This window comes from Ananas comosus, linkage group 15 (genome assembly GCF_001540865.1).
Source record: "Ananas comosus cultivar F153 linkage group 15, ASM154086v1, whole genome shotgun sequence".
In the NCBI taxonomy this organism is placed as follows: Eukaryota; Viridiplantae; Streptophyta; class Magnoliopsida; order Poales; family Bromeliaceae; genus Ananas; species Ananas comosus.
Window position 1 is genome coordinate 3,181,600 of NC_033635.1, and position 27,356 is coordinate 3,208,955.

Consider the following 27,356-nt stretch of genomic DNA (forward strand, 5'->3'; position numbering starts at 1 on the left):
TTAATAACATATTCATACATTTACCGACTGTTCTCCTAAAGCAAGTGGCAAAAGACTTGGTGGTTGATACTCGAGGTCCTAAGTTCGAATCCTAATTGATTCACATTTCCAGCTAAGTTTATTTTTAAATGAAATAAACGAAGCGAGTAGCGTGTTACCTCTCTCTCTCCCAAAAAAAAAAAAAAAAAAAAAAAAAAAAAAAAAAAAACCATGTTCATACATTTCACAATCTTTTTCTTTTTTTGAGAAATAAAAAAGGCCAAACAAGCATTGTATTAGAAGAGATGAACATGGTTTGTTAACTCAGATAAAACATGCTTATGAATCATGGTTCAGTAATTTGTCATTGGCAATTATAAAGTAACCAAGTCAGTGGATGCTTATTATTGACAGAAATCGGCGATTTTACATAAGGAAAATAATATTAAAGAAAAGAAAGACTCAAAATTGCACCATTGAGATGATTTAATCCGCATAGATGCAACCATGATATAGTGGAGAGAAATCAAATCCAGGATCGTTATCTCTAGTCCAAGTAAACACAAAAAAGAAACATAATAGTTGGCCTAGTAGCGGAGCATGTAGGTCCGGCGCCTGAACCAATTGTAGTCAGGGAGACTCTGAATTGGCCCCATTGCGGCAACTGCAACATCCTGTGAAATGAGATACAAACACAGAACAATAAATTATGAAAGAAGACGCAACTGCTAAACACGAGAAATTATTAAGGACCTCTTTTGGCGATGAACAGTAAGAAAACCATTAAAGTAAGAGGTAAAATGCATGGATAGTCTCAATACTATTCACTACTGTTCATGTCCCTCAACTTTTTTCTGTAAAAGTGACCTTTCAACCCTGGTCCAAGTACATTGAAACGAGGAAGATATTTTACAGAAAAACTTAGATTTTCTTTCATCATCAGGAATGGAAATGCAGTATCTGACAAAAGCGCAGGGACTACAGTGCTTAATTGAAAAGTTCAGAAATTAAGCCACAATAGTATGATAGTACAGGAGCTATTCACCCAAATAAATTACATCAATTAGAAAACCAATTGTTTTTCTCCTAATGTTAATCTATCTATTAACTAAAGACTTTGAGCATAGTTTGCATTTAGTGATAATAATGCCCTTGGCTAATAATGATGTGCTTCTTTTACCTGGTCAAATATGAAGCGGTTTGCGACACGCTTGACGGTGCTTGCATCAACTGCATCAATCCTTGCAAAAAGCTCAGCCACAGGGATTCTTCGACCATAGGTAAGAAGCTGCAACAGCAAACGAAAGAATGATCATGAGTTTCAAGAAGGAAAAGATTAACCCTAGCCAGATTGAAAATCATAAGAAATTGAGAAAGCTACAGATAGAAAATTATAAGAAATTGAGCAAGCTAAAGCTAAGTTATGTGCAGAACAAAAATTTACCTGACGACCAATATCCTCAGCGACAGGGCTTGTACCATCAATGTGAAGTTGAAGAGAAGATTTCAGCTGAAAAATTAATCAACTTGTTAGGACAAGATGAATAGACAAATTGAGAAGCTCAAAGAGGAATTGCAGGAAAACAGCACCACAGATGTTCTTAGGTTTACAAGATATAGTACTATCGGTTGGATTAAGCAAAAGCATTACCATATAATGGAAGCATAAATTGACTAATACAATATCAGTACCATATAGAAAATATACAGATTTTTAAAAAGCAACTTTTTGACTCATTTCTTCATTTGGTTTGTTCAATGAATGGGGCCAGTTCATTAAGCCTTTGTAGAAGCTCGAGTATGACAATATGAATAATTCCATATAGGAGAGAAGTTGGCAGTAAAAGAAAATTACCTGATTGCGAGCACGGGTAACGTCATCTTCTGAAACACGGTAGGACAACTTGCTTATTTCATGCATAATAGCCCAAGCTAAATCATCCAAGCAGTCAGGCTGTAGAACATAAACTCACATCTTGAGAAGCCATTGGACTCAAATAGGATGCTAAGGGGCTCAAATAAAGACTCCAAGGTAATTCCAGAAATATGGGAAAAAAAGATTTGTCTAAAAGAACTCAAATAAGATAAAATAAAATCTATGTTTATTCAATTTAACAAAAAAACTTCCTCAATATCATGATAGCAGACACAGATTAAGAGAATGCAGAGAGTTTTTCTATCAAACTTTCAAACAGAAGAGAACGGCCAACCTTAGCAACAGCATAAACACCAAACAGGCCAATATCCTTATAGTTGGTGTTGAATGCCATCATGCTCTCAGCTATATCATTAATTGCAATCCTTTGTACAAGCTCTGAACTGTTAGGAAAGAACATGTCAGAATTTGGTGTATAAAATATAACCCATAAAGGACAGGAGAAGGCCAAAGACCCACCCCATGTGCTTTCCTCCACCAGCATTTTTGTTCCAAGAACCTAGCATAGATTGCATGACCATCAAAGCAATAGAATCAGGGTCAGTCCAGGATGCTCCCTGGAAAGCAACAGCAAATTGCGCAAGCGGAATATCATCGTCGATAATCCGAACCTGAAATTGGGGCATGGAAGAATAGAATAAATAATATTGAAAGTGAATGTTAGCTAAAAAACTATACAGATAGAGTGAAATGAATCCAAACCTCCGATCCAGTAAAGAAAGCTGGCTCCTTTGCAACCAACTGAGATGCCGTAGTAGGATCAGCTGAGAGCTTTGTAAACAATTTCTTCACCTGCTCAACTAACTCTTCATGCTTGACAGCACCAGATGCAGCAATAACCTTAGGGGGGAAAAAAAAGGTGAAGCAAGATATGTTCAAGAAAAGGAAGCAGTAATATGCATCCACTAAATTATGTATTCAAATGGTTGATTAGCCTGACCAGCCGGATAAATTAAATTAAAAAATAATACAAAGTTTCCACACCATTCTAGGAGCAGTATAATGAGTTGAGATGTAGTTCTTGAGGTGCTCTTTCGTGATCGTCTTGATGTTTTGAGCAGGCCCCAGGATAGTCCTCCCCAAAGGAGTATACTGGAATGCAGTTGCATGCAAATGATCAAAGATTACTTCTTCAGTTTGCCCTTCGACCTATAGAATGGAGAAAAAGAAATCACCGTCATGTTAAAAGTACATCACAATGAATGGGCAAGCAAATATCGCAAGAAACACCACCATATGCTCATATATCTCCAAAAAGAAATAAGGACAACCAAACAATCACTTCAACAGAATAAAGCAATGGTGGAATAACCTGAGTCTAAAACAACATGGTATAGTATCACAATAGGGACAACATGGTATAATATCACAATAGGGCAAGGACAACTAAAAAATGTTAGACATATGGATGGATAAATCAAATATGTTGATTGTCTAACAACGAAGGCTACGTCTATGCCGGAAGTTTTCTTTATGAGAAAGAACTTTGACAAAAAATGATGTCAGCACATGGCATAAAAAAAAAAGAGAATAAAAGCAGTTCATTTTCAACTTTCACAACCATTAACTAAAAAGGCACCATGTAGATTGCCAGAAAGGACACCAATTGGCATTTGGCAAAGCATAGAAAAATGTTTACACAAGCTAGGTCTGCAAAGAGTGAGCGGACAATACATACATGATGTGGGAAAGAAAAAAAAGGCTTCACACCACCTCGCTTATATGTGATGGACTGAACTTCATGTCAACCAAGGACTATAGATGTTAAATTGAAACAAAGCCATATAGGATAAAAAAATAGATCAAGCAAATATCTTTCACTCCAAAGAGCAATTGATGAGACAAAGATTGAAAATGGGAAACTACCACTAAATTTTAAAATTAACAAACATCTCAACATGCAAGAGCTGAGAGGATAAAATGAGTAGCAGAAGAACCTATCAAAGAATAGAGCATATCCCAAAACTCAACTACTGAACAAAAGAAGTTTCTACTAGAATCTCACGAAAATTTCTACCTGATCATTTTGATTAATGAACAATTGTCCCTTTTCTAGAAGAGTAGATTCACGATTAATGGCAAGCACCAAAAATCGTTTAGTGAACCATTCCGAACACCACAAGGAATCATAAAAAGACGGTTTTTTTTTATGAGATCATTCACACTTGTCCTTCAATCGAGCATCACTAATCATCTACTCACGACGCATCTAAAATTACTGATCTACTAATTTCATGTAAAAACCAATAAAAATGCTACCAGTTAAGAATTAGTGATAAAACAAAAGTAAACCACAAAACAAAAACACAGACCTCCTCCATCTCCCGGAGGATGACGTCGCGCTCCCGATTGATCCGCCCCTCGTCGAAGCTCGAGTTCTGGAGTATGTCGGCGAGGATATCAAGCGCCTTGGGGACGTCCTTGTCGAGGACCTTGGCGTAGTAGGTGGTCTGCTCCCTGGACGTGTAGGCGTTGAGGTGCCCTCCCATGTTCTCGATCTCCTCCTCGAGCTGCCGCACCGTCCGATCCGCGGTGCCCTTGAAGATCATGTGCTCGAGGAAGTGGGCGGTGCCGTTGGTCTCTTCGGTCTCGAACCGGCTCCCGGCGTCGATCCAGACGCCGACGGTGGCGGTGCGCGCGGCGAGCGAGGACTCGGTGGCGACGCGGAGGCCGTTGGGGAGGGTGGTGACCCGGGTCTCCGGGGCGGCGAGGATCGGGGAGTGGTCGGCGAGGGCCGGGATCGGGGAGGCGTAGCGGAGGAAGCGGGGGTCGGGGTTGTCGAGGCGCTTGATCTTGGCCTTCACGGTCTCGACGAGGCGGTCGTAGGGCATCACCGGGGGGCGGGTGGGGAGCTCGGCGGCGGCGGCGGACTCGGCGGCGGCAGGGGCGACGGCGGTGGAGGCGTATCGGGAGGGGAGGAGGAGAAGCGGGGATCGGGCGCGGGAGCGGCGGCCGAGGGCGAGGAGGTTGCGGGTCGCCATTTCCGCCCCAAGGTTTGGGAGCTGGGGAGGGATCTAGGGTTAGGGTTTGGTCGTCGAGGGAGGCAACGAGGCTCGGAGGGAGATGAGGAGAAGGGGTTGGATCGAGAGAAATGAAAAGGTCCGGGGGAGTGCGAGGTAGTTCGTAGCAACTCAGGGCCCGGATCGCCTACAACCTTGGTTGTACAAATGACGTAAAGTGGACACGTGGCAACTTAATGCTGGTGTTCATTCATATGTTCAAGGGTATGTAAGGAAAAAGGTAAATTGCATTGCTACCTGCTGAACTTTTGGCGAAGTTTTACTTTACTCCTCGAACTTTTAAAATTGACATCTAACCCCTAAACTCTAATATTTCGTTCATGTTACCGCTTCTGTCAGTTTTCCGTATAACCGGAAACTGACAGAAAGAATAAAACGAATAAAATATTAGAGTTTAGGGTGTTAGATGTCTATTTTAGGAGTCTGGGGGTTAAGTGAAACTCGCCAAAAGTTCAGGGAGTAACAATACAATTTATCCAAATTTTTACTATAAATTATTTTTATATTTTTATATTAAAAATTTCTAATTGGCTGAAATGAACTACAAAAATTTTATTTAAGTGTATTTTATAGAACAATGCTTCTAAAGATAAAAGGGACAAACGAATACTACAAAAAATTAACTGAGAATTAAAATCTCTATATCCGAGTGCGGACATCTATTGTAAATCAACCATATTAGCGAGTATACCATGATAGTAAAGTGTTCGAGCATTGTGGGTAATTAGTATCACTCTTTTTTTATCTTTAAGTTACTATAATTCATTTCTTTCACTTTTATTTTATTACAAGAAAATGTATGATAAATTATGATATGGTTTATTTTAGGATAAAAAATATATATAAATTTTAAATCAAACATGATCACTAACTTGAGGATTAGTAGTCAATCCATAAGTAATATATTATAATAAAATAATTTATAGTCAAGAGTCCCCTACGGAGTAAATTGCACTATTACCTCCTGAACCTTTAGTGAGTTTTACTTAACCCTCAAATTTCTAAAATAGACATTTAACACCCTAAACTCTAATATTTCATTCGTTTTACCCTTTCCGTCAGTTTCGGTTAACGGAGCTTTACGGAAAACTGACGGAAATGGTAACATGAACGAAATATTAGAGTTTAAAGGGTTAGATGTTAATTTTAGGAGTTCGAGGGGTAAAGTGAAAATTCGCCAAAAGTTCAGGGAGTAACAGTACAATTTACCCGTAAGGAAAATATTATTCTTAAATTCTCTAAAATGAGTCTCTAAATGTTCATTTTTCTTCCTAACAACTAAATTTAATTAAAATTTGAATTTGTTTTACACAAAATGGTTCATTTCTGAATGAATTTAATCTTAATTTTTTTTTTTCCATGTTCTATTATCTTTGCAAACTTCAGAAACTTTTTATACAAAAAAATAGCTAAAGCGTTATTTTCAAATTAAAATATAGTTGAGGGATCTCCGTATGTTTATACTCACATGTGCGTCAAAAGGGAAAAACGAGATCCACCGTCGCCTCGAAGAACACCTCAATCCGACGGACTAAATTGTACGAACCCAACTAAATCAATCGAGAAATCACGACCGTCCGATCAATCACGTTCACGCAGAGTAAAACCCCACTTCCCCTCGCACCAAAGCGACACAGAAGATCCTTCTTATTTCGGCGCGGTGCTGCGAAACCCTAATCTTAACCCTAACCCTAGCCCGTGATCGGGATCTCCCTCTTCGCTGCGGCCATGGAGACGGCGAAGACCGTGAAGGACGTCTCGCCTCACGAGTTCGTGAAGGCGTACTCCGCTCACCTCAAGCGATCCGGAAAGGTTCGATCCATCTCCCTTAATCGTTATTTTTCTTTGTATTTCGTTTGAATTTTGTTCTTTTTTTTTTTTTTTTTTTGGCTATGCCATGTTTTGGAGTGATTTTGGTCCTCGTGGAAGGATTTGAATCTGTTCTATGTATGGGACTTTGCGATCTCTTTGTTTAGTTTTGTTTTTAGGTTCTTCGTTTAGAGGTATGATGTGCATTTTCTCCGTTTAGTTTTAGACGGGTAGGATACTTGTTTTTACGGAGTAAAAGATTAATGTATAGTAAATAAGGAGCAGGATCTGTAATTTGCTGCTTGTGCTTCTGCGGTAGAAAGAAGCAGTTGTAGGGATTTTTTTAAATATAATGCTTCCCCTAAAAGCATTTACTCAGGCAACACTTGATCGAACATACCTACAACTTCAAAAATTCCACCGACAAGTTCTGCTTAGCGGCATCGTATTACGCTGGCTATAACACAATTTACGTTAAAGCTCTCAAAATTTGTTGATTTCATTTTTAATACTGGCCAAAAAGGACCTAACCTGCAGATATTGGTCTTCTTTTTCACAAATTTGGCTTATAACAGAGCTTAAGCAGCTTTGGTTCCGTTAATAGCTCTTTGAATGTTACATTGATTTCGCATGCGTGATTGTGGCCAAAAGGTTCATGAAGTAGCCTCTGTAGTAAAGTTGAGAATTTTTCTACCTATGCATTCAAATATGTTTCTATGTAGAGGGACATGCATGATCAGATTATCTTCATCGAAAGGTTTTAGATATTGCTATATTGAGATTAGTTTGCGAGATTGCCATTGGAAATGGTTGTTTTTTCGTGAAACTACTAAATAGATGCTGATCAAGCTTATTTTTAAAACTGCTTGATTAAATCACCGCTTTTTCGATGGTTGATTGAAGTTCCTCTTTGTTTTGATAGATGGAACTTCCCGAATGGACTGATATTGTGAAGACCGGGAGGTTCAAGGAGCTCGCTCCTTACGATCCTGATTGGTACTACATTAGAGCTGGTAATAAATCGCACACTAGTTTCATCTTATTCGTCTTATTCACACAGTTTCAAATTTCATCTACTGGATACTTTATCAGAGAGCAATTAGCCAGCTCTGGTTCATTTCTTATGCAGCTTCAATGGCAAGAAAGATATATCTAAGACAAGGTATTGGTGTTGGTGGTTTCCAGAAGATTTACGGGGGGCGCAAGAGGAACGGTTGCCGCCCGCCACATTTCTGCAAAAGCAGTGGCGCGGTTGCTCGCCACATCCTGCAACAGTTGCAGAAAATGAACATTATCGACGTTGACCCCAAGGGGTGAGAGCGCGGCTCATCTGTGGTCTGCGTTCTTATCTTTCTACTTGATACTAGGATATGACTTTTGTGCATTTGTTTTATTGCAGTGGGAGAGCGATAACTTCTCAGGGACGGCGTGATTTGGATCAGGTGGCTGGACGGATCGTCGTTGTTCCCTGAGCAAGCTTCTGAGGTTCTGAAACTTCTGATCCTAGCCATGTTTGATGAATATTATTGGCCGCATAGCTCGTTGCAGTTTTGGAGTTAGTCATTTGTTTGGAGTTAAGCAAAATAGATATATCTTAGAACCTTCTCGAAGTTACTGTAGTCTCTCTTTTTCCCTATTGCTCGCATGTTTGTGTTTGGATTTTGCTGGTTTCTTATGGAAGATTTTTTGGAACCCTATCTTATCAATCTGTTGAGATATAAAAACATGATTATTGTTCGTCTCATAGAATCTGGTTTTGTTAACTTGTATCATTTTGTTGTTTGGTTTTGTGTATCAGCAAGATTACTACAATGAGACATGGTCATGAAAAACCTATGCAGAGTCCATGATCATATACTTACATGCTAATATTTCCTTATGAAAAAAGACAGTAGCTTCTGTCGCATCTTTGTCGCGAACTTTTGATCCTGCTTTGTCTCAAAGCTTGCGCCGTCAACCGCCGACCCTAATGCTTGCTTCAGCTTCCCACTGTTCTTCTTGCTGAGTTTGTCGGCCTGTCTCAGGTCGTAGTAAACTTTGGAACCATTGTGATTCGCATGCAGGACTGTATCGAGCCGCCTTGCGATGGCGTTGAGCTCGAACGAGTCATACAAACTGCTCCTTTCGTTTCCGGCGTAGGTCAGAGCCTGTCGGAGATCGGCGATCGGAGCGTCGTGCTCGCAGCTGCCGGTGCGCAGCCCCATGGCTTGTTCTTGGGTGTTTCTTGTTGCCATTGCTAGAGAGGGAGGGTAATTTGGTTATTGCTTGAACTTCATGGAGTTTAATCACTTTGATTTAAGCCACAACTTGTTTTGGTGTGTTAAGGAAGAGAGTGTAGACAAAAAGCTAACGTGGGATGCAAGGATGAAAGCATTAGATCCAAAAAATGGAACATAGCAATCTGAGTAGAATTAAAAGTGACACTTTACCCACCGTTTGGATCGGGGTTAAGGGGTGAAATAACTTCTTAACCCTGAAGTTATTTTTAAATATCAAATTTGGAGGGTGGGGTTAGCTAATCCCACCCCACCCTAGAAATAGGGATGAGATTAATTTAATCTCACAACTATTTAATTTTTTAGTATAAATATAAATTTTAATTTTAAAATTTTAAAATTTTAAAATTTATATATTTTAATTTTAAAATTAATATATATTTTTTAAAATTTTAAATTTTAAATTTTTTTAAATTATTATTTTTAAATATTTAAATTTTAAATTTGATATTTTATATTTGTAACTTTAAATTTTTTTAATTTGAGATTTAAAAATATAGATTTTAATTTCGAATTTTGAATTTTAAAATTTAAAATATAAATTATTATTTTTAATTCTTTTTAAATTTTAAATTTGACATTTTATATTTGTAACTTTAAATTTTAAATTTGAGATTTAAAAATAAAATTTTAAATTTTAAATTTTAAATATAATTTTTAATTTTTAAATTTAAATTTAAATATAAAAATTGAGGTAAAATTATTATTTTCTATTTATAATAACCCACTATCTTTTTATCCCACCTATTTCAATCAAACATTATTTTTTCTATACTTGGACTAAACTCAATTCTCAACCAAATACAAAATTATTCTAATCCCATCTTAATTCTAAATTTAATTCTATTCCTGAAATAACTAGTTTTTACTTAACCCGAAACCAAATGGAGATAGTTTTTCAAATTAAATACTAAAATATGCTTCTTAGCACATCAATTTTGGCTTCTGATTCTACCTTAACAAGAAGCAGCTCTACGAATAATTTTGACTAAAACAAATATTAGCTCTACTTAAATTATAGTAAATAAAAAAATAAAAAAATATATATTTATGTTCTAAAATGTCTATATTACTGTTGATGTTCGATCAACAGTAAAATAGTGCCCACGTATTTGGGATGTAAACAGTTTGAATATTGTAGCAGAGAAATGAAGAGGTGACAAAACCTTTACCAGTAATTAATTTTTCCTTCTAAACCTCCATTTACTATTTGCGTTTACTCATCAAAATTAAAACCGAAGCTCCTCCATTTCCACTCTACAGATCTCTCAGCTCCTCTGCTTAAGCCCTAACCCTAACCCTAACCCTAGAAGGTAAACACTAAATTCTCCCATCTCTCCACTCTCTCTCTCTCTCTCTCTCTCTCTCTCTCCCACCATTTTCCTCTGATGCTTATACTACCACGATTTCCATGTAGTGGTGTCGCTCACGTTTCCATCATAACCAACCCTTGCTTTTTTTTTTTTATTTTTATTTTTTGGTTTAATTGGAGGTGATTTGGTGCTATTTCACCATCCTTTTGTTCCCATTTTTGTAAATTATTTATCTTTTTTTTTTTCAAAAAGTTTTAACAATTGATCTACCAACATGCTTGTATCTCACTCAATACCTCCCTTTTTCCAGATCTATGTATCGCCCCATCATTAATGGTCTAATAACAACGGGTAAAAACTTTTTTTCGGAATAATCAACTGCCCCATTTGGAGAAAAGCAAAAAAAAATTGTAATGTGGGTATTGATGGAAATGGAGTTCTCTTAAACGGGTATTTGATCACTGGATCAATTCCTTGATTTTACATAGTTGGAAACTATCTTTCTGGAATTGATTTAGGAAGAAATTAATGTAATGATAGGGAGAAACTAAGGATTTTATATCTTTAGAGTGTGGAATTTGTTGGGTTTTATGTAAATTTCTTAATTGTTACCATGGTTCTGTGTTAAGATGGTTGTCATAAAAAATTCCTTTGCCTTTTTTCGGAGAATTTAATACGGTAACATTCATTTTGCTAATTATTGTTATGTATGTAATCTGTATGATCCTGAGATTTTCTGCAATTAGAATAAACCCATTACTATTTTATTTCAAAAGTTAATGATATATGACTGAATGTTTTTCATATTCCGTTGCAGTAAAAGCTTACGATCATTTTCGATGCGTTTTATAATCTGCGGATAATGGTAAAATTTGTCTTACTGATACACTTTTTTGGCAGAAAAGAATTTTTGGGGTTTGCTGGAGTCAGGGTTCAAGCACATGCGCGCCTCTTTATCGAATATTAATAGTGGTTGGTAGATCATGAGATTCTCGAAACCATGTAGAGTGGTCCAGCTAAGCTATATTACCTCTATTACCTCTCAACTTTTCTATATAGTTTGTTTGTAAAGGGGGGTGGTAGATCTCATGTGGGCTTTTAGTATTTAAGAAGGTGCCGCACACCTCCCCTTCTACAAGGAGGCCTCTCTCTCTTTCTCTCTTTCTCGCTCTCTCTCTCTCTGAAAAAATATATTGGTAGCAGGCCCACTTTGTTAATTTTTTAACACCTAGTCTGCTGCATTAGTTTCTGTTCCTTATACCAGAGGAAGTTGGAATAATTCAGGAGGTATTTTCTTTTGATATATATATACTGTTGATGTTTGGGAAATTTTTCTTCTACCATTTACTGCATGGTTTCTGAACTGCATTTCCCAGTCGCTGGTTTTAAAATTTGTGTTTCTTTCGCAAATCTTGACTGGACCGACTACTGAATAATGACCAGTTGATTTTTAGTTCCTCTTTCTATTGTTCAGACAGAGTCAACTCCTAGGATGCATCCAAGTAAATTCTTAGTCTAACGGGCCTCAAATTTTGTACATCTGTGAGTTTGTTGAAATGATTATCTTGATCTGATGATATATGTTAATATCAATTTAGAATTTAGGTGAGGGAAAGATGTAAGATGTGTCAAAGTGCTCTCAGATTCTTGGTTGCAGACACCAGATCTGCTTTTTTACTGACTGCTTTGATTTGCTGGTTTTAGAACTTCGGAGATATATACACTCTTTGTATAGATCTGTCTCCAAGAGACTCTAGATTAACAAATGGCGCTTTTTGCATATGTAAGAAACTAAGAATTTGATGTGTTATATATGATAAATTGGACTTTTTTAGGAGTACATATGTAATCAGCTTATAGAATGAAATTTTCGTTAACAACTTGAGGATTTCTGGTTGATAGGATATTTCTCGATTATAAAACAGGAATGATTTGGTATTATTCCTGTTTCTGTAGAGTTCAGCATTGTGTATCTTTGAATTTTTTTTGTCTTGTTAATTGTTAATCTTTGCAAACCTGATGTATTCATGTTATTTATTATACTGCATTAGATAGCGCTCTCTATTCTCTGCCGTAAGTTTTGACCATACACTTGTGCTGTCCTCCTGTTATCAGTTTAGACAAATTTTCAGACATAGAAGATGGTGAAGATCTGCTGTCTTGGAGCCGGCTACGTTGGCGGCCCCACTATGGCCGTTATTGCCCTGAAATGTCCAGCCATCGAGGTGGTCGTTGTTGACATATCCACTACCCGCATTTCCGCATGGAACAGTGATCAGCTCCCTATCTACGAGCCGGGCCTTGACGATGTGGTCAAGCAATGCCGAGGTCGGAACCTCTTCTTTAGCACTGACATTGAGAAGCACGTATCGGAGGCTGATATCATCTTCGTATCGGTCAACACTCCTACTAAAACCCGTGGCCTCGGTGCTGGCAAGGCTGCGGACCTCACCTACTGGGAGAGTGCGGCGCGCATGATCGCTGATGTATCAAAGTCTGACAAGATTGTTGTCGAGAAATCCACAGTGCCTGTCAAGACTGCCGAGGCCATAGAGAAGATTCTGACTCATAATAACAATAAGGGGATCAACTTCCAAATCCTCTCGAACCCGGAGTTCCTTGCAGAGGGCACCGCCATTCAAGACCTATTCAAACCGGATCGTGTACTTATAGGTGGACGGGAAACACCAGAGGGCTGCAAAGCTGTTGAATTATTGAAATCAGTGTATGCCAACTGGGTTCCGGAGGATCAGATTATTACGACCAATTTATGGTCTGCGGAGCTCTCTAAGCTCGCGGCCAATGCCTTCCTGGCCCAGAGGATCTCCTCAGTGAATGCCATCTCCGCGCTTTGCGAGGCCACTGGTGCTGATGTGGCGGAGGTGGCCTACTCTGTGGGGAAGGACTCTCGGATTGGGCCCAAGTTCTTGAACGCTAGCGTTGGATTTGGCGGCTCGTGCTTCCAAAAGGACATCCTGAACCTCATCTACATCTGCGAATGCAATGGCCTACCGGAGGTGGCCGACTACTGGAAGCAGGTAATCAAGATCAACGACTACCAGAAGAGCCGCTTCGTGAACCGTCTCGTGTCGTCCATGTTCAACACCGTCGCAGGGAAGAAGATCGCTGTGCTAGGGTTTGCATTCAAGAAGGACACGGGAGATACAAGAGAGACCCCCGCTATCGATGTTTGCAAAGGGCTCTTAGGGGACAAGGCTAAGATTAGCATATACGATCCACAAGTGACCGAGGATCAGATTCAGCGCGACCTCGCAATGAATAAATTCGACTGGGACCATCCGATCCATCTCCAGCCGATGAGCCCGACGGCCGTGAAGGAGGCGAGCGTGGAGTGGGACGCATACGAGGCCACCAAGGGGGCGCACGGGGTCTGCATACTGACCGAATGGGACGAGTTCAAGAAGCTCGACTATGAGAAGATCTACGAGAACATGCAGAAACCAGCATTTATATTCGACGGACGCAATGTGGTGGACCCCGAGAAGCTTCGGAAAATCGGGTTCATCGTTTACTCCATCGGGAAGCCGCTCGATGCTTGGCTTAAGGACATGCCTGCTGTCGCCTAAGTTAGAGCTATTCTCGGAATCTCACAGGAATCATCATACTAGCTACTCAAGCTAGTAAGTTTAGTTTGAGATTTTCTTTCACACTTGTTGGTTATTTTTTCTTAATGTTCTATGTTATTTTTCTAATTATCATTTGTATTCTTCTTGTCCCTGCTTCTTTTGTTCCAATTATACTTTATATGGAGTGTCTTTTGTTGCTTCTCAGGTATGTATATGTAATTCACATTGTTTCTTCCTCTGTAAATGTTCTGGTAATTGATCATGGTTCAAGAGATTAGTACCTGGATCTTTGCATTTCACCACACAAAATTTATATGGGGAGGCCCCCCAAATGGGCATTTTTTTTCCAGTGCACGTGGCAGTTTAACACCAATAAAAATGCGTGATTGCTATAAAAAATTCTTAAATTGTTTCACGAATTTTAGAATTGCATATTAGTGAGGGGGATACATATAATTTTCCTTGTTCCGAGTGAACTTGCTTTTCTCTTTCCAACTAACTTAACGGAAACAAGAAGCCCCCCCAAAACTACTTCTTGCTTCTTCCCCATCAGACTCACACCGCCCACATTCTCCCCATTTTCGAGCATCCCCCAACCACTCGTCCCCTCCTCTCCCACTTACATCGCCCCCTCTCGTCTCCCCTCCTCCTCTCCACCCTAAAAACCCTAGATTAATGTCTCACTGCGACCCCGCCACCGTCGCCGTTGCGCGGCCCCTCCGCATCATCTTCTTCCCCCTCCCCTCCCCGGGCCACATCATCCCCATGGTCGACCTCGCCGTGCTCTTCGCCTCCCGCGGCGCCGTCTCCTCCCTCGTCCTCACCCCTCTCGCCGCCTCCCACTTCGCGCCCCCGGATTCCCCTTCCCTCCGCACTCTCCTCCTCCCCTTCCCCTCCGCCGCCGCCTCCCTCGGCCTCCCCCCCGGCTGCGAGACTGCCAACTCCCTCCCCACCCGCTCCCTCTCGGGCCCCTTCGCCGTCGCTGTCGACCTCCTCGCCATTCAGTATCATATATATATATATATATATATATATATATATATATATATATATATATATCTAATTTTAGAAGCATGGTTCCAATTGAACCATAAGATGCCACGTGGCGCACTTACATGAAAAATTCTAATGTGCCACGTGGCGCACTTATCATAATATATATATTTTTAACTTATCATAATATATTTTTTAGTTCACAAATATATATATNGCACAAACTAATTCTAATTTAAAGATTCAATAGTACCACGACACGTGTACTGCTTTTTTATAATATTATTTTTTCTAACATTATTTAATATTTTCATTCAGGATTGTAAAAATAGCAACTAACCCGTGCAATGCACGGATTTTAATTTTATCTTTTAAATTACATCTTTTATATAATATATAATATTAATTTTTACATATTAAGTTTTTTTAATATCTTTTTATGACAACTTTTATATAATATATATTAATTTTTTGCATATTAAGCTTTTATTAGAAAAATTATTGAATCAAATTAAAATAATACTATCATGATATACTAATAGAATGTAAGTAAATAATTTAAAATAAAAAGATTTTAAAATGAAGAAGTAAAAAGGTTCAAATCCATTAGAAATTTAACATAATTATTATTTATATATTTTTTAATACTCAATATTGAAATGGTGAAGAAAATTAATTTTATTTCAAATTTTTAATTTTTATATATTAAGTTTTTCTAATATCTTTTTATGACAACTTTTATATAATATATATTAATTTTTACATATTAAGCTTTTATTATTAGAAAAATTATTGAATCAAATTAAAATGATATACTAATAGAATGTAAGTAAATAATTTAAAATAAAAAGTTTTAAAATGAAGAAGTAAAAAGGTTCAAATCCATTAGAAATTTAACATAATTATTATTTATATATAATTAATCTTATTTCAAATTCTTTATGACTCATTTTGTAAACTTATTTTTTTAAAAATTTTAAGTGACTAAATTTGGAAAGTAATTTTTTAGAACTTGTGAAGCATGATTCATATTATGATTCTTTTAAACTAAAAAGTTCTTGTTATTGTGAATAATTAGTCATATATGTTTATCAATTATTTTCAACAAATCAATCAAAAATTTAAATATAAATATCAAACATATCTCCCAAAAGTAATTATTGAGTATTTCTTGGGATAGGGGCAAATATTTATGCACTCTAAAAATTTTAATACTATGACGAAATCCAAAGCTAGTGGTATGTATCCTGAAAAAAAAAGAGAAGATAATATATACATTACAAACCGACCAAATCATTACACGTAATTATTTTCAAATTTTGAAACAAGCTTGCCTTTTGTAGAAAGATGGTGCATAAAGGTGGAAAATAAGTCTGCCTCTATCTATCATACATATGGATGATAACATTAATAAAATAATGGCATTCACTTATAATACATACATATGGATGATAAAATTTGTAACGTTTTAGATATTAACTGTGAAAGATGAATATGCCCCACAATCAAAGAAAAAAGGGAAAAAAAAAAAATAACTGTTGTGCGGTTAAGAAAAAAAAATAACTGTTGTATGGTTTAGGAAAAAAAAACTGTTGTGCGGTCAAGAAAAAAAAATAACTGTTGTGCAGTTTAGGAAAAAAAAAAACTGTCGTACGGTTAAGGAAAAAAAACTGCTGTGCAGTTATTTTTTGGTACGTGTAGTTATGCTCTCTTATAATTACTTAATGATAATGATAATATATAAAATATATATAATGATAATATATATATATATATATATATATATATATATTATCATTATATATATTTTATATATTATCATTATCATTAAGTAATTATAAGAGAGCATAACTACACGTACCAAAAAATAACTGCACAGCAGTTTTTTTTCCTTAACCGTACGACAGTTTTTTTTTTTCCTAAACTGCACAACAGTTATTTTTTTTTCTTGACCGCACAACAGTTTTTTTTTCCTAAACCATACAACAGTTATTTTTTTTTCTTAACCGCACAACAGTTATTTTTTTTTTTTCCCTTTTTTCTTTGATTGTGGGGCATATTCATCTTTCACAGTTAATATCTAAAACGTTACAAATTTTATCATCCATATGTATGTATTATAAGTGAATGCCATTATTTTATTAATGTTATCATCCATATGTATGATAGATAGAGGCAGACTTATTTTCCACCTTTATGCACCATCTTTCTACAAAAGGCAAGCTTGTTTCAAAATTTGAAAATAATTACGTGTAATGATTTGGTCGGTTTGTAATGTATATATTATCTTCTCTTTTTTTTTCAGGATACATACCACTAGCTTTGGATTTCGTCATAGTATTAAAATTTTTAGAGTGCATAAATATTTGCCCCTATCCCAAGAAATACTCAATAATTACTTTTGGGAGATATGTTTGATATTTATATTTAAATTTTTGATTGATTTGTTGAAAATAATTGATAAACATATATGACTAATTATTCACAATAACAAGAACTTTTTAGTTTAAAAGAATCATAATATGAATCATGCTTCACAAGTTCTAAAAAATTACTTTCCAAATTTAGTCACTTAAAATTTTTAAAAAAATAAGTTTACAAAATGAGTCATAAAGAATTTGAAATAAGATTAATTATATATAAATAATAATTATGTTAAATTTCTAATGGATTTGAACCTTTTTACTTCTTCATTTTAAAACTTTTTATTTTAAATTATTTACTTACATTCTATTAGTATATCATGATAGTATTATTTTAATTTGATTCAATAATTTTTCTAATAAAAGCTTAATATGCAAAAAATTAATATATATTATATAAAAGTTGTCATAAAAAGATATTAAAAAAACTTAATATGTAAAAATTAATATTATATATTATATAAAAGATGTAATTTAAAAGATAAAATTAAAATCCGTGCATTGCACGGGTTAGTTGCTATTTTTACAATCCTGAATGAAAATATTAAATAATGTTAGAAAAAATAATATTATAAAAAAGCAGTACACGTGTCGTGGTACTATTGAATCTTTAAATTAGAATTAGTTTGTGCTCCCTATAATTTTTAGTTACAAAATTATACAGCTCGGATGATTTTACATTATTTTTAAATTTCTTAGTTGGTAAGATTTTTTTTTTTTTTTTTTTGAAAAAAAGCTGAGTGAGTGGTGCTGCAAATTATAAAATTTGTTATTGGTTAACTATACTTAAAAATTTCTCTTCCAGTTGAGCAAAATACTGACACAAAAATGCTAATGTCTTGAAAAATATCTACCTAAATACATTATCCGGTGATCATGAGTAATGTTTGTGATTGAGTTGACAACAATTAATATAAGGGTCTAAATAGGAGTCCGTGAAAAACTATTGGATGAAAAGGAAGTTATGATTAAAAATATAAAAGATAATGAAGCTAATAATAATAACTAAATTTAAGTATTTTCAACGAATTATAATAGCCAGTAATTAAGTCAGGCTCTTTACAATAACCTACCCCTAAATTAGTGAGTATACTAAGGTAATGCATCAGTCACAGAATGCATTGCATCATGTTAGCAACTTGCAAGCTGACCTCATGCAATAGTGGTGCCACTACAACAGAATTAGGTTATAGGGACACATGTTTGGGACACTTTTGAGTAAGTGTCCTATTTATACTAAAACTTAAAAACACATCTACTAATGCCTAAATATAAAGCCCAATCCAACTAAAAATAAAAGATTACTCTACTCAACCCACCACACCCAGTCCATTTGGCCCGATTACAAACAGAAAAGAAAAAAAAAAAGAAAAATCAATTACCATCTTTTCTTCTCTCTTCACTCAATCTACTGAAATTCTAGACGAAGAGCCTTTACTGTCGTCCTTCTCCGCCACCGCAGCCAACGAGATAGAGTTTCGGCGGTTGCTAAATGCTCAAATAAGTGTTGGTAAATTAGCAACACTCTTTTAGGTTATAGTGACACTCTTTAACTGTCACTATATACCTAGCGACCCCACATATAGCAACACTTTTTAAAAGTGTCGGTAATTTTAGCTAGCAGCACTTTTTTGACATGTACCTACATTTAAAAGTGTCGCTATAGACCGTTTTTGTTGTAGTGTGCTTCTCTGACTTGTCCCTAATTGAAGAACATTTTGATTTCTTTTTATTGCAGTGGAATTAATTAGTTTGAAAATGGTGATGGTCTAATGCAATTAGGGCATAGTGAGTATAGTAAGTAATGCTAAGTAAGAGTTACACTATGCTAAGGCCTAGTATAAGTTTATAATATGATGATGATGATGATGATGTTGATAATGGTGATGATGAAACTACAACCAATGTATCAACCCATGTAATTTCTCATCATTTCTTAGTGTGTGTTTTGCTCAGTCTTTAGTTCTACTTTCAGCTGTTACTATTTCTTATAAAAAAATTGGCAAATATAAAATTTTGGGGCTTTTGCTGTGACAAGAAGTAAGAAACAAGATTTTAAGTTTTGATTTGGATGCACGCGAATTTTTCCAATGCAAAATACTACATGTTATAGCAACCCAAACATACATTAGCCACTTAAGCTTAGTGCATGCGGATTCAAGCTCCTATGTGTTCTTAGTTTTACTAGTGTCAGTGGTATGCGGGTGAAAGCACGTTGTTAATGCCTCACATACGCCGAGTTGAAGAGAACAGGCCGATGCTTCAGGTTTCCTCATCCTATAGTGTTCTCCAAGCATATCTGGTGTCAGTTTCTTTTTCTTTTTCTTTTTTTTTTTTATCTTTTTCCCCCTCCCATGAATGTCCCCCATTATTACCAGTGGTAGAGAAAACACATGCAATTCTCTCATTGGATCCTCCAATGGCATTGGAGTGTCTTGTCTTTTTGATATATGATCTTGTTGTTCCCATCACTTTACCTAACCATTGGAGCTAAACTGTGCACTGTACTACTGTGTATGAAGAGTTGCACTTAGCTATGTATACTAAACCATCTACAGTACTTTCCTCTTTACACTCACCCCTGGATGTCTACATGCAAGTTAGAATCGAAAGCTTCCGGTTAGAGTTTCTATTTTAGCTTTCAGCTCCGGTCGTGATAACCGACGAATCTTCTTCTGCTTCTCGCGTATTACTCGTTTATTGGTAATGTGGCATGAGAATAGCACAACTGTGAGCACCTAAAGCCGAAAACATTGCTATTTGGGTTTCCTAATGTCTGATGTGCAGGATCTAAACTTGCATGTGGACTGTTTCCATGTGAGGCTTGATTGACAAAAAGACATAAATAAAACAGTCTCCAATTCTTAGGCAGGAGAAAAATGCTTACATATCTCACACATATATTGTTAGCAGTGAAATTTGGTTTTTCTTGTAATGCATTTTACAACACCATAGAGGTGCAGATATAATTAATGCACATTATTATGGACTGATGCAATGAAGCAGCAGTGATCACTAGGGTGGATAAGACTGGAGAGAAAAGCTGTAAAGAGTAGTACATTTACATTATTGTACATCTTTGTGGTAATGCATGTTAGAGAGTACTAACATAAATGTTGGAGTGCTCAATGAAATCTCAAATTAGAGAGGTTTAAGTAAAGAAGGATTTTTTTAAAAAAAAGTTATCTTTTTAAATTTTTGGGTGATCAGTTATTACTGAGACAAGGTATCGACAATCAAATCCATCTCCTCTTACAGAGAGCGGGTGATATCAGCAATTGGGCATGCCATCTATTAACTATATATTATTTCTCAATAATTTTACTGACGTGACGCGATTTTCTTACTTTTAGAGTTTGTTCTTTATTTATTTTTTTTTCTCATTTAGGTACCATCACTTTTTTATAACTCACATGTTCCTCTCTTTTCCCTTCACCTCCCCGCATTCCTCCATCTTTCCCCTCTATGTAACTTCCCACTTTTCTCTATAACCACTACGAGCATATATATAAAAAAGACGCCACACATCCTTTTAATCCAAACCTTTGAAATTTCCCATCTTCCTTTCGCTCCCTCATATCCTTCCATCTTACCTCATCTACATAACTCTTTATTTTTCTCCATAACCACCATGAATATTTGTAAAGTTGTTATAGAAAATTTGTTAATATAATTATCTTATCTTTGTTGAATTATTAGTAATATTTATCCACCACTACCTTCTCTCTCTCTTCGAATAGCTCAAGAATTTTTGCTAGATCTTATCCGCCGTTCAAAATCACTTCAAATTGGTAGGATTTTGCATCATTTTATATTAATTTCATCTTTGATCGATCTAATTTTCGACGCTATTGATCTCTATGACGTTCCTACCAGATTATTGATCGTTTTTCTTACAGACTATTTAAATTAATATTCTTTATTTCATATTTAGAGTACTATTTTTTATTTATTTGATAACTATATATTTCAAATTTATTTTTTCAGACTATTATTGATGATCGATAATGATAGAAAAGATAATTGTTTCAATAATATCTATCTGCCGTATCGCACGGATTACTACACTAGTTTTAGGTTAAAGAAGAATTTCTTTATATCTTCCTCTTTTGTCTTTTGAGTAAACTCTTTTTTTTTTTTGGCCTTTTGTATCCAAATTTAACACCCATTCAAAATTTTTGAGCTTATTTGGGGATTTGGAAATTGAGAAAGGGCAGATTGTGTAGGGTGCAAGTATCCCATAAATTAAATATTCAAATGCTTCCTTCATAGAAGCATCTACCATGTAGGACAAGTGCTTGATGTTCTCAAGAGAATCTAGTCCCTTGATCAATGCTTCTTATTTGGTCATATTAATGCTTAGTTAGAGTTGAGAGAATATTAATTGTAAGCAAAGAGGATTATGTACTCTTGCTACACAAATAATTAACATTTAGGAATATGTCCCTTTTTGCATTCCTCTAAGACAAATTAACAAAATTAAATCATGGGTGACTTTGGAATTGGGCTACAGATCAGAAACAATAGAACTGCAGTGGTTAATGATAAAACCTAGCTAGAGGTGGCCACAGAGAAAAAGAGAGAGGCTAACTTTTGTGTTGGTTGTGCACCAAGTTGTGTCACTTGATGTATCATTTTTGGGGCAACTTTAAGTAATCCTCTTTTTGTTAAAAATAATATGCAAAAGTTAACTGGGTCATGGTTGTCTTAGGTAATTAATGCTAGGAAAAGCAAGCTTTTGCCGCTCTTAAATCATCTTATTGGCTTTTTGATAAACATAAAAAGTTTATATGCTGATCAAATAAATTGAAAAATCTAGTACTTTTGGCTGTAGTGGGGAGCTGAAATGAGCTTCTCGAGCTCACAATAAGCATTGGAGCTTTAATTTGAGAGAGCATAAATAATTCGAGCTAGCCTAGGAATGACTTGCTCAAACAAATGAATTCATTTCAATTTTCTAAAATTTATTGTGTGATTTAAATTTCTTATCTTCTGAATAACCAACTTCCGCTTCTGGAGTAAAAAAAAAAAAAAAAAGAGTAATTCTTGTTCCTCTCAAAGTCTTTTCTACTATATTTGCCTCATTAATTAGCTTATCAACCCAATTTATATACTACTAACTTAATTATAACCACTTGCGTAAAAATTAATTAAAGTTCTAATGGAGCTCATGAGGTGTTGTACTTTATTAGTAAACTATACTTAATAGTTTAGTTGGTGTACAACAATGGCCGGCTCGGGCTGGATTAATTGTTGCAGCTGTACTTGACATGTTTTTTAGCCACATACCAAAAACAACTTAATCTAATCTCCAAATTGCTTAGAGAGAGAGAGAGAGAGAGAGAGTATTAGTTCTACGTTCCATAGAAATAAGATGTGACATATTTAATGAAATTTATATATCAGCTGAAAATTTTATATCATTTTTCTATTTTAGCGTATATATATTGCTTTATGTACGTAGGATCTTCGTATGTGTTAGATGTGACTCGAAATCTACTATCGATTCAGGTTCGGGTTTACGACTCTCCGACAGCTTTGCGGTGCGAATTTGGAAAAGAAAATTATGAAGGAAAAATAAATGTCTGTGGTGGGTAGCGGAGGGCTCGGGCCCGTTATGAGTTTTCCTTTTCGTTTATCGTTTATGCCCTAGAGGCGTGTGATCGTGGTTGGTTGTAACATGAAGAACATTGTATTCCCTTTTTCGTTCCATAGTGAAGTCCTCTCCTCCCTCGCCCGTGGTTTTTCCCTGCAAAAGGATTTTTCACGTAAATCTATGTCTTTTTATTTTTCTGCTTATGGTTTGATTGTTTTTTTGTGTTCGTCATTTCGTTTCCGTTTGTACGTTTGTCGTAACAGTATGTATATCAATAATAGAATATCTCTATATATTGCAGCTATATATAATGCCTAATATATGGATTGTTTGCGTCACGTTAGTAGTATCAAATTTATGCTTAGCAATTTACATATATTCGTGTCCCATATAAGTCATCCCTTAATCTCTTATTAGCTTAAGCTTTCAGATTAGTCCGAGCCCTTTAAAATGTTGGTGGTGATGTTGACAATAAATATCTAGTCCAATCTAGGTTTAAATACCCGCATCAATGGGAACTTCAATAGAGATATATATATAATTATATTTTAATTCGAATATCAAAATGTAATTAAATTGAGAGAGAGGCTAATTTAATCTCGTGTAGTAGCTTTAGCTCATGCACACACGTTATCCAAATTTAATTATTACTATTATATTATTCATAAAATGCCATTATTGCAAAGTGAGAAGCACACACTTCATGTGGCCGCACAACTTTAATTATGAGTACCCATCCAAAAATGCACGGCTCCTGGGCCGTCTGATTTGTGGGGCCCACATTTTATCATGGAGCCCTGGTGATCTCTGATCAACGGCCGAGATCTCACGACCCGAGAGATTTTGACCCTTTCCTCTCGTCCAAAAGGAACGATCCTATCCAATAATAAACTGCCACGTACGACTCACTCGGTGGTGTGTGACGAGAAAGTTTCGCGTGCACCGGGTCTATAGACCGCGGTGAATTAATGAGCATCACTTTTAAAACCTTTAGTTAAAAATCAATATTCTAATTAAACTTTTTTTTCCCGGCTATTTAATGTCTAAATGATAGGGTTTTAGAATTGATATGTTATACTTGTAAATTATTTATATGTTCTATACTAAATTTAATAGTTGAATATTTATGTTTATGTTTATTTTATTTTTACGTTCATTTGTAATTATTTATGACGAGATTTACTAAGTTTAAAAAGAGTACTATCTTTTTTCTTTTTTTTTTTAGATTATTAAAGATGTATTTTAATATTCAACTGAATTACATTATAAACTAACTAATAATGACATAAGTTAAAACATTTATTCACAAACATATCACAATCAATATAACTATTTTGTCAATAAAAATTACATAGAGATAATAAACGCTATTTAGTAAAAGCTAATTTTTATATGATATTTTGTAAAATAATATTACATTGCACGTACGATTAAGCAAGTTCTTAGATTTTGCAATTTTTCAGCTTGAATTTTTTTCTTTTTCGTTCTAGTTGGTCTCTTTGGTAAGCATTAGCGCCATTTGGTATTTGGAGAGTTTCTAAAATTAAAATTTGAAAAAGATCATCATCCATTTGATTTTTTTTAAAAAAAAAAACTTTCTTTGAAAAAAGTTCCCAATTTTGATAAAAAAAGTCTCCTTTACATTTTTCATGTAATTTATCTGAAAAAAATAACTAGAAAATAATTTTTTATATAATTTTTGGTCAAAAAATAAAATAATATTTTTTTCTATGGGTGATATAAAAAAAAGAAAAAACTTCAAGTATCACTCCTATGGTTTCGCACTTTCTCACTTTAATAGCATGTAACTTAAAGTGTATCACTTACGTACTCTGTGGTTTTATTTTTCTTTTTTTGTTATCTCCTCTACTAATTTTTTTTCGTTAAATCAGTGATAAAGATAAAACTAAAATGTACTAAAGTGAATATTCGATAAACTATCGGTGGGGTATTTGAAATTTTTTATATATAATTTAATAAAAAGTTAACAGAGAGGGTGACGAAAAAATAAAAAAAACACAACAGGGTACTAAATTGGTAAATTTTAAACCACAAGGTACTAAAGTGAGAAATTATGAAACCGCAAGGGTGGTATTTAAAGTGTACCCTAACAAAAACTTGTTTGAACATCCGGGTCCACAGACCGCGGTCCACGCAACAAACCCCTCACCCGCGGCGCACGCTGCACATCCACCCCTCCCTCATTCCTACGTGGCGTAACCTCCACCGTCCGATCAGCTGGCGTAGGATACTCACTTGAGTACACGTGCTCTCCCCTCTCTCTCTCTCTCTCAACTTTGCTTCCATGCATGGATTTCTCCTCCCCCCTACTCAAATCCTTTCCCTACCAAACAAAACAAACCAAACCCCACCCCCCCCNCCCCCCCCCCCCCCCCCTCTCTCTCTCTCTCAAAACAGAGCCCTTTTTTTTTATCCCAAAATAAGAAAAAAGAATATCAAAATCCGCAACTGGGTCCATCCCAAATCGATCCAAACCCTCCTCCTCGCTCGCGAGATCCGATCCTTTTTCCCCTGTTTCAATCGACATTTCTTCTTGGGTGGTTTTTTCTTTGTTTCTCGATCTCTCTCGTTCTCTGCTTCCTCTGCTCCCCTGTTTCCTTCCCTGTTCTTGGAGAAGTGGATCTCTCTCAATGGAGCTCGGAGGAGACGATAAGGAGCCCCATTGCTGCAGAGCGTGTGGCAAGCGCTTCCCCTGCGGGAGATCTCTTGGCGCCCACATGAGGTCTCACTCGTCCCCAATCTCCTCCTTCTCTTCTGATGATGATGGTGATTATGAATTTGCGAATAAGATGACGACGAGGGATTGCACTAATGGCGGAAGCAGCGTTACTACTAGTAGCAGTAGAACCTTCATGGAGCTGAGAGCTTGCTTGCGGCTTCCGGAGCCGGCGGTGCCGCGCCGGGCGGCGACGCGGCGGCGGTCGCGGCGCGTGGCGTCGATCGCGGCGGCTTCGGAGGTCGACGAGGAGGAAGACGTGGCACTTTGCCTCATGATGCTCTCGAGAGACTCCCTGAGCAAGCGTAGCTTCGCGCTGGAGCGTAAAGGAGAAGAGGAGTTCCCCGCGAAGCCGAAGAAGAGCACCGGAGGAGAATCGGAGAAGAGAGCGCGATTCGCGTGCCCCGAATGCAACAGGCCCTTCCGCTCCTACCAGGCTCTCGGAGGCCACCGCGCCAATCGGAAGCGGATCAACGGCGCCGGCTGCTGCAGCTCCAGCTCCAAGATCCCCTCCCTCCCCGACGATAGCTTCGGCGCCGCCGTCGCCTCTCCCGAATCGGCGAAGAAGGCGAGGGCGCACCGGTGCCCGATCTGCGACAAGGTTTTCGGCTCGGGCCAAGCTTTGGGTGGCCACAAGAGGTCTCACTTGATGGCGAGTTCAAGCGATCGGAGAGTGAGGATCTGTTCCGTCGATGATGAGAGCCGTGATCTGCTCGATCTCAACCTCCCTGCTCCGGTCGATGACGACGACGACGACGACGACGACGACGACGAAGATTCTAGCAATGTGAATGAGAATGTTGAGTACAAGTCATGGTGGGTTGAAGGAGAGCACAAGCATGGGAGCTTAGTGGGCTTCATCTGAAACTGTGTGGAGTTCAATTAATTCAACATAATTGATGATGCAGTTCCATTCAATTCATTCTTTTTCTTTTTTTCTCTTTAACTTCTCCTTTTTACTCTGCATGATGACTCTCTCTTTTAGTTGATTGAAGTGCTGTAGATGCTATGCAGTAGTTGAGCCTGCTTACTAGTTGATGAGTGGGTTAATTAGCATAGTTTTTGTAACTGTTACTTTTAAAAATTGGTAACAATGTTGTTGAAGTAAACATCTTCACCATTCTACAACTAACTATTCAGACACATCCACTGTTCATGACCTAAACAGGTTTAGGTGGTGGGTATATTATTATGGCCTCCTGGATTATGCATGAGTGGATTTGACTTACAGCAGCATGGTGGTGACATGCAGGCCAAGTTTGCAAGCATGCCAGCAGCCAGACTGCTTTTGCCCCCCCCCCCCCCCCCCCCCACCCCCCCCCCCCCAAAAGCACCACCAGTGAAAGCGACCACCAGTTGAAAGTATGGTGGGATGCAGGCAGGTTTGCAAGCAGCAGCACCAGACTTCTTTTGCCCCCCCCCCCCCCCCCCCCCCAAAAGCCACCACCAGCTGAAAGCAGCAGCAGGCAAGGGGTTGGAATGATTGGGCTGGGAAGTCTTTAGCAGGCAGTGGTTACTGGCCCTCCTCACAAAGAAATGCATATAATAATATGCTGTGATGGCATGTGACATCAAGTTTGGCTGTTTAACTCAGCCCACTAGAGAAACAGTACACATGACAACAATCTATCTCACTTGCCCATGTTGGTGCCTTCTTTTTTCTTTCCATGCTTTTATTTGTTGTGAA

At 36.9% G+C, this 27,356-nt stretch overlaps 4 protein-coding genes across 6 annotated transcripts; 3 read left to right on the forward strand and 1 right to left on the reverse strand.

Moving 5' to 3' along the window:
• Positions 319-5,015, reverse strand: LOC109721529 (probable mitochondrial-processing peptidase subunit beta, mitochondrial). The gene is made up of 9 exons (XM_020249179.1): positions 4,228-5,015; positions 2,900-3,064; positions 2,618-2,755; positions 2,375-2,526; positions 2,190-2,298; positions 1,835-1,933; positions 1,424-1,489; positions 1,160-1,267; positions 319-653 (listed from the first exon to the last, which is right to left on the reverse strand). Exons 1-9 carry the CDS (start codon positions 4,894-4,896, stop codon positions 567-569), a joined length of 1,593 nt encoding a protein of 530 aa, XP_020104768.1. The 5' UTR covers positions 4,897-5,015; the 3' UTR covers positions 319-566.
• Positions 6,543-8,488, forward strand: LOC109720927 (40S ribosomal protein S19). The gene is made up of 4 exons (XM_020248294.1): positions 6,543-6,747; positions 7,667-7,757; positions 7,874-8,057; positions 8,144-8,488. Exons 1-4 carry the CDS (start codon positions 6,664-6,666, stop codon positions 8,214-8,216), a joined length of 432 nt encoding a protein of 143 aa, XP_020103883.1. The 5' UTR covers positions 6,543-6,663; the 3' UTR covers positions 8,217-8,488.
• On the forward strand, positions 10,201-14,202 carry LOC109721576 (UDP-glucose 6-dehydrogenase 4-like). Of its 3 annotated transcripts, XM_020249257.1 has the most exons (3): positions 10,223-10,333; positions 11,234-11,305; positions 12,449-14,202. In XM_020249257.1, exon 3 carries the CDS (start codon positions 12,475-12,477, stop codon positions 13,918-13,920), a length of 1,446 nt encoding a protein of 481 aa, XP_020104846.1. In that variant the 5' UTR covers positions 10,223-10,333; positions 11,234-11,305; positions 12,449-12,474; the 3' UTR covers positions 13,921-14,202. The 3 variants fall into 3 exon arrangements, with proteins under 3 accessions (XP_020104844.1, XP_020104846.1, XP_020104843.1); XM_020249255.1 differs by lacking the exon at positions 11,234-11,305 and having other exon boundaries at positions 10,201-10,333; XM_020249254.1 differs by lacking the exons at positions 10,223-10,333; positions 11,234-11,305 and adding an exon at positions 11,320-11,620.
• On the forward strand, positions 25,340-26,773 carry LOC109721655 (zinc finger protein ZAT4-like). The gene has a single exon (XM_020249368.1). The coding sequence runs from the start codon at positions 25,584-25,586 to the stop codon at positions 26,532-26,534; it is 951 nt and encodes a 316-aa protein (XP_020104957.1). The 5' UTR covers positions 25,340-25,583; the 3' UTR covers positions 26,535-26,773.

Excerpts from the sequence above, each read along its gene's own strand:
- LOC109721529 (XM_020249179.1), bottom strand. The coding sequence starts at position 4,896 with ATGGCGACCCGCAACCTCCTCGCCCTCGGCCGCCGCTCCCGCGCCCGA. Across the intron at positions 2,527-2,617 it reads CTTTCTTTACTGGATCGGAG|GTTCGGATTATCGACGATGA; the intron begins GTTTGGATTCAT and ends CCCCAATTTCAG. Across the intron at positions 1,490-1,834 it reads TTACCCGTGCTCGCAATCAG|CTGAAATCTTCTCTTCAACT; the intron begins GTAATTTTCTTT and ends TTAATTTTTCAG.
- LOC109720927 (XM_020248294.1), top strand. The coding sequence starts at position 6,664 with ATGGAGACGGCGAAGACCGTGAAGGACGTCTCGCCTCACGAGTTCGTG. Across the intron at positions 7,758-7,873 it reads TTGGTACTACATTAGAGCTG|CTTCAATGGCAAGAAAGATA; the intron begins GTAATAAATCGC and ends TTTCTTATGCAG. Across the intron at positions 8,058-8,143 it reads ATCGACGTTGACCCCAAGGG|TGGGAGAGCGATAACTTCTC; the intron begins GTGAGAGCGCGG and ends GTTTTATTGCAG.
- LOC109721576 (XM_020249255.1), top strand. The coding sequence starts at position 12,475 with ATGGTGAAGATCTGCTGTCTTGGAGCCGGCTACGTTGGCGGCCCCACT.
- LOC109721655 (XM_020249368.1), top strand. The coding sequence starts at position 25,584 with ATGGAGCTCGGAGGAGACGATAAGGAGCCCCATTGCTGCAGAGCGTGT.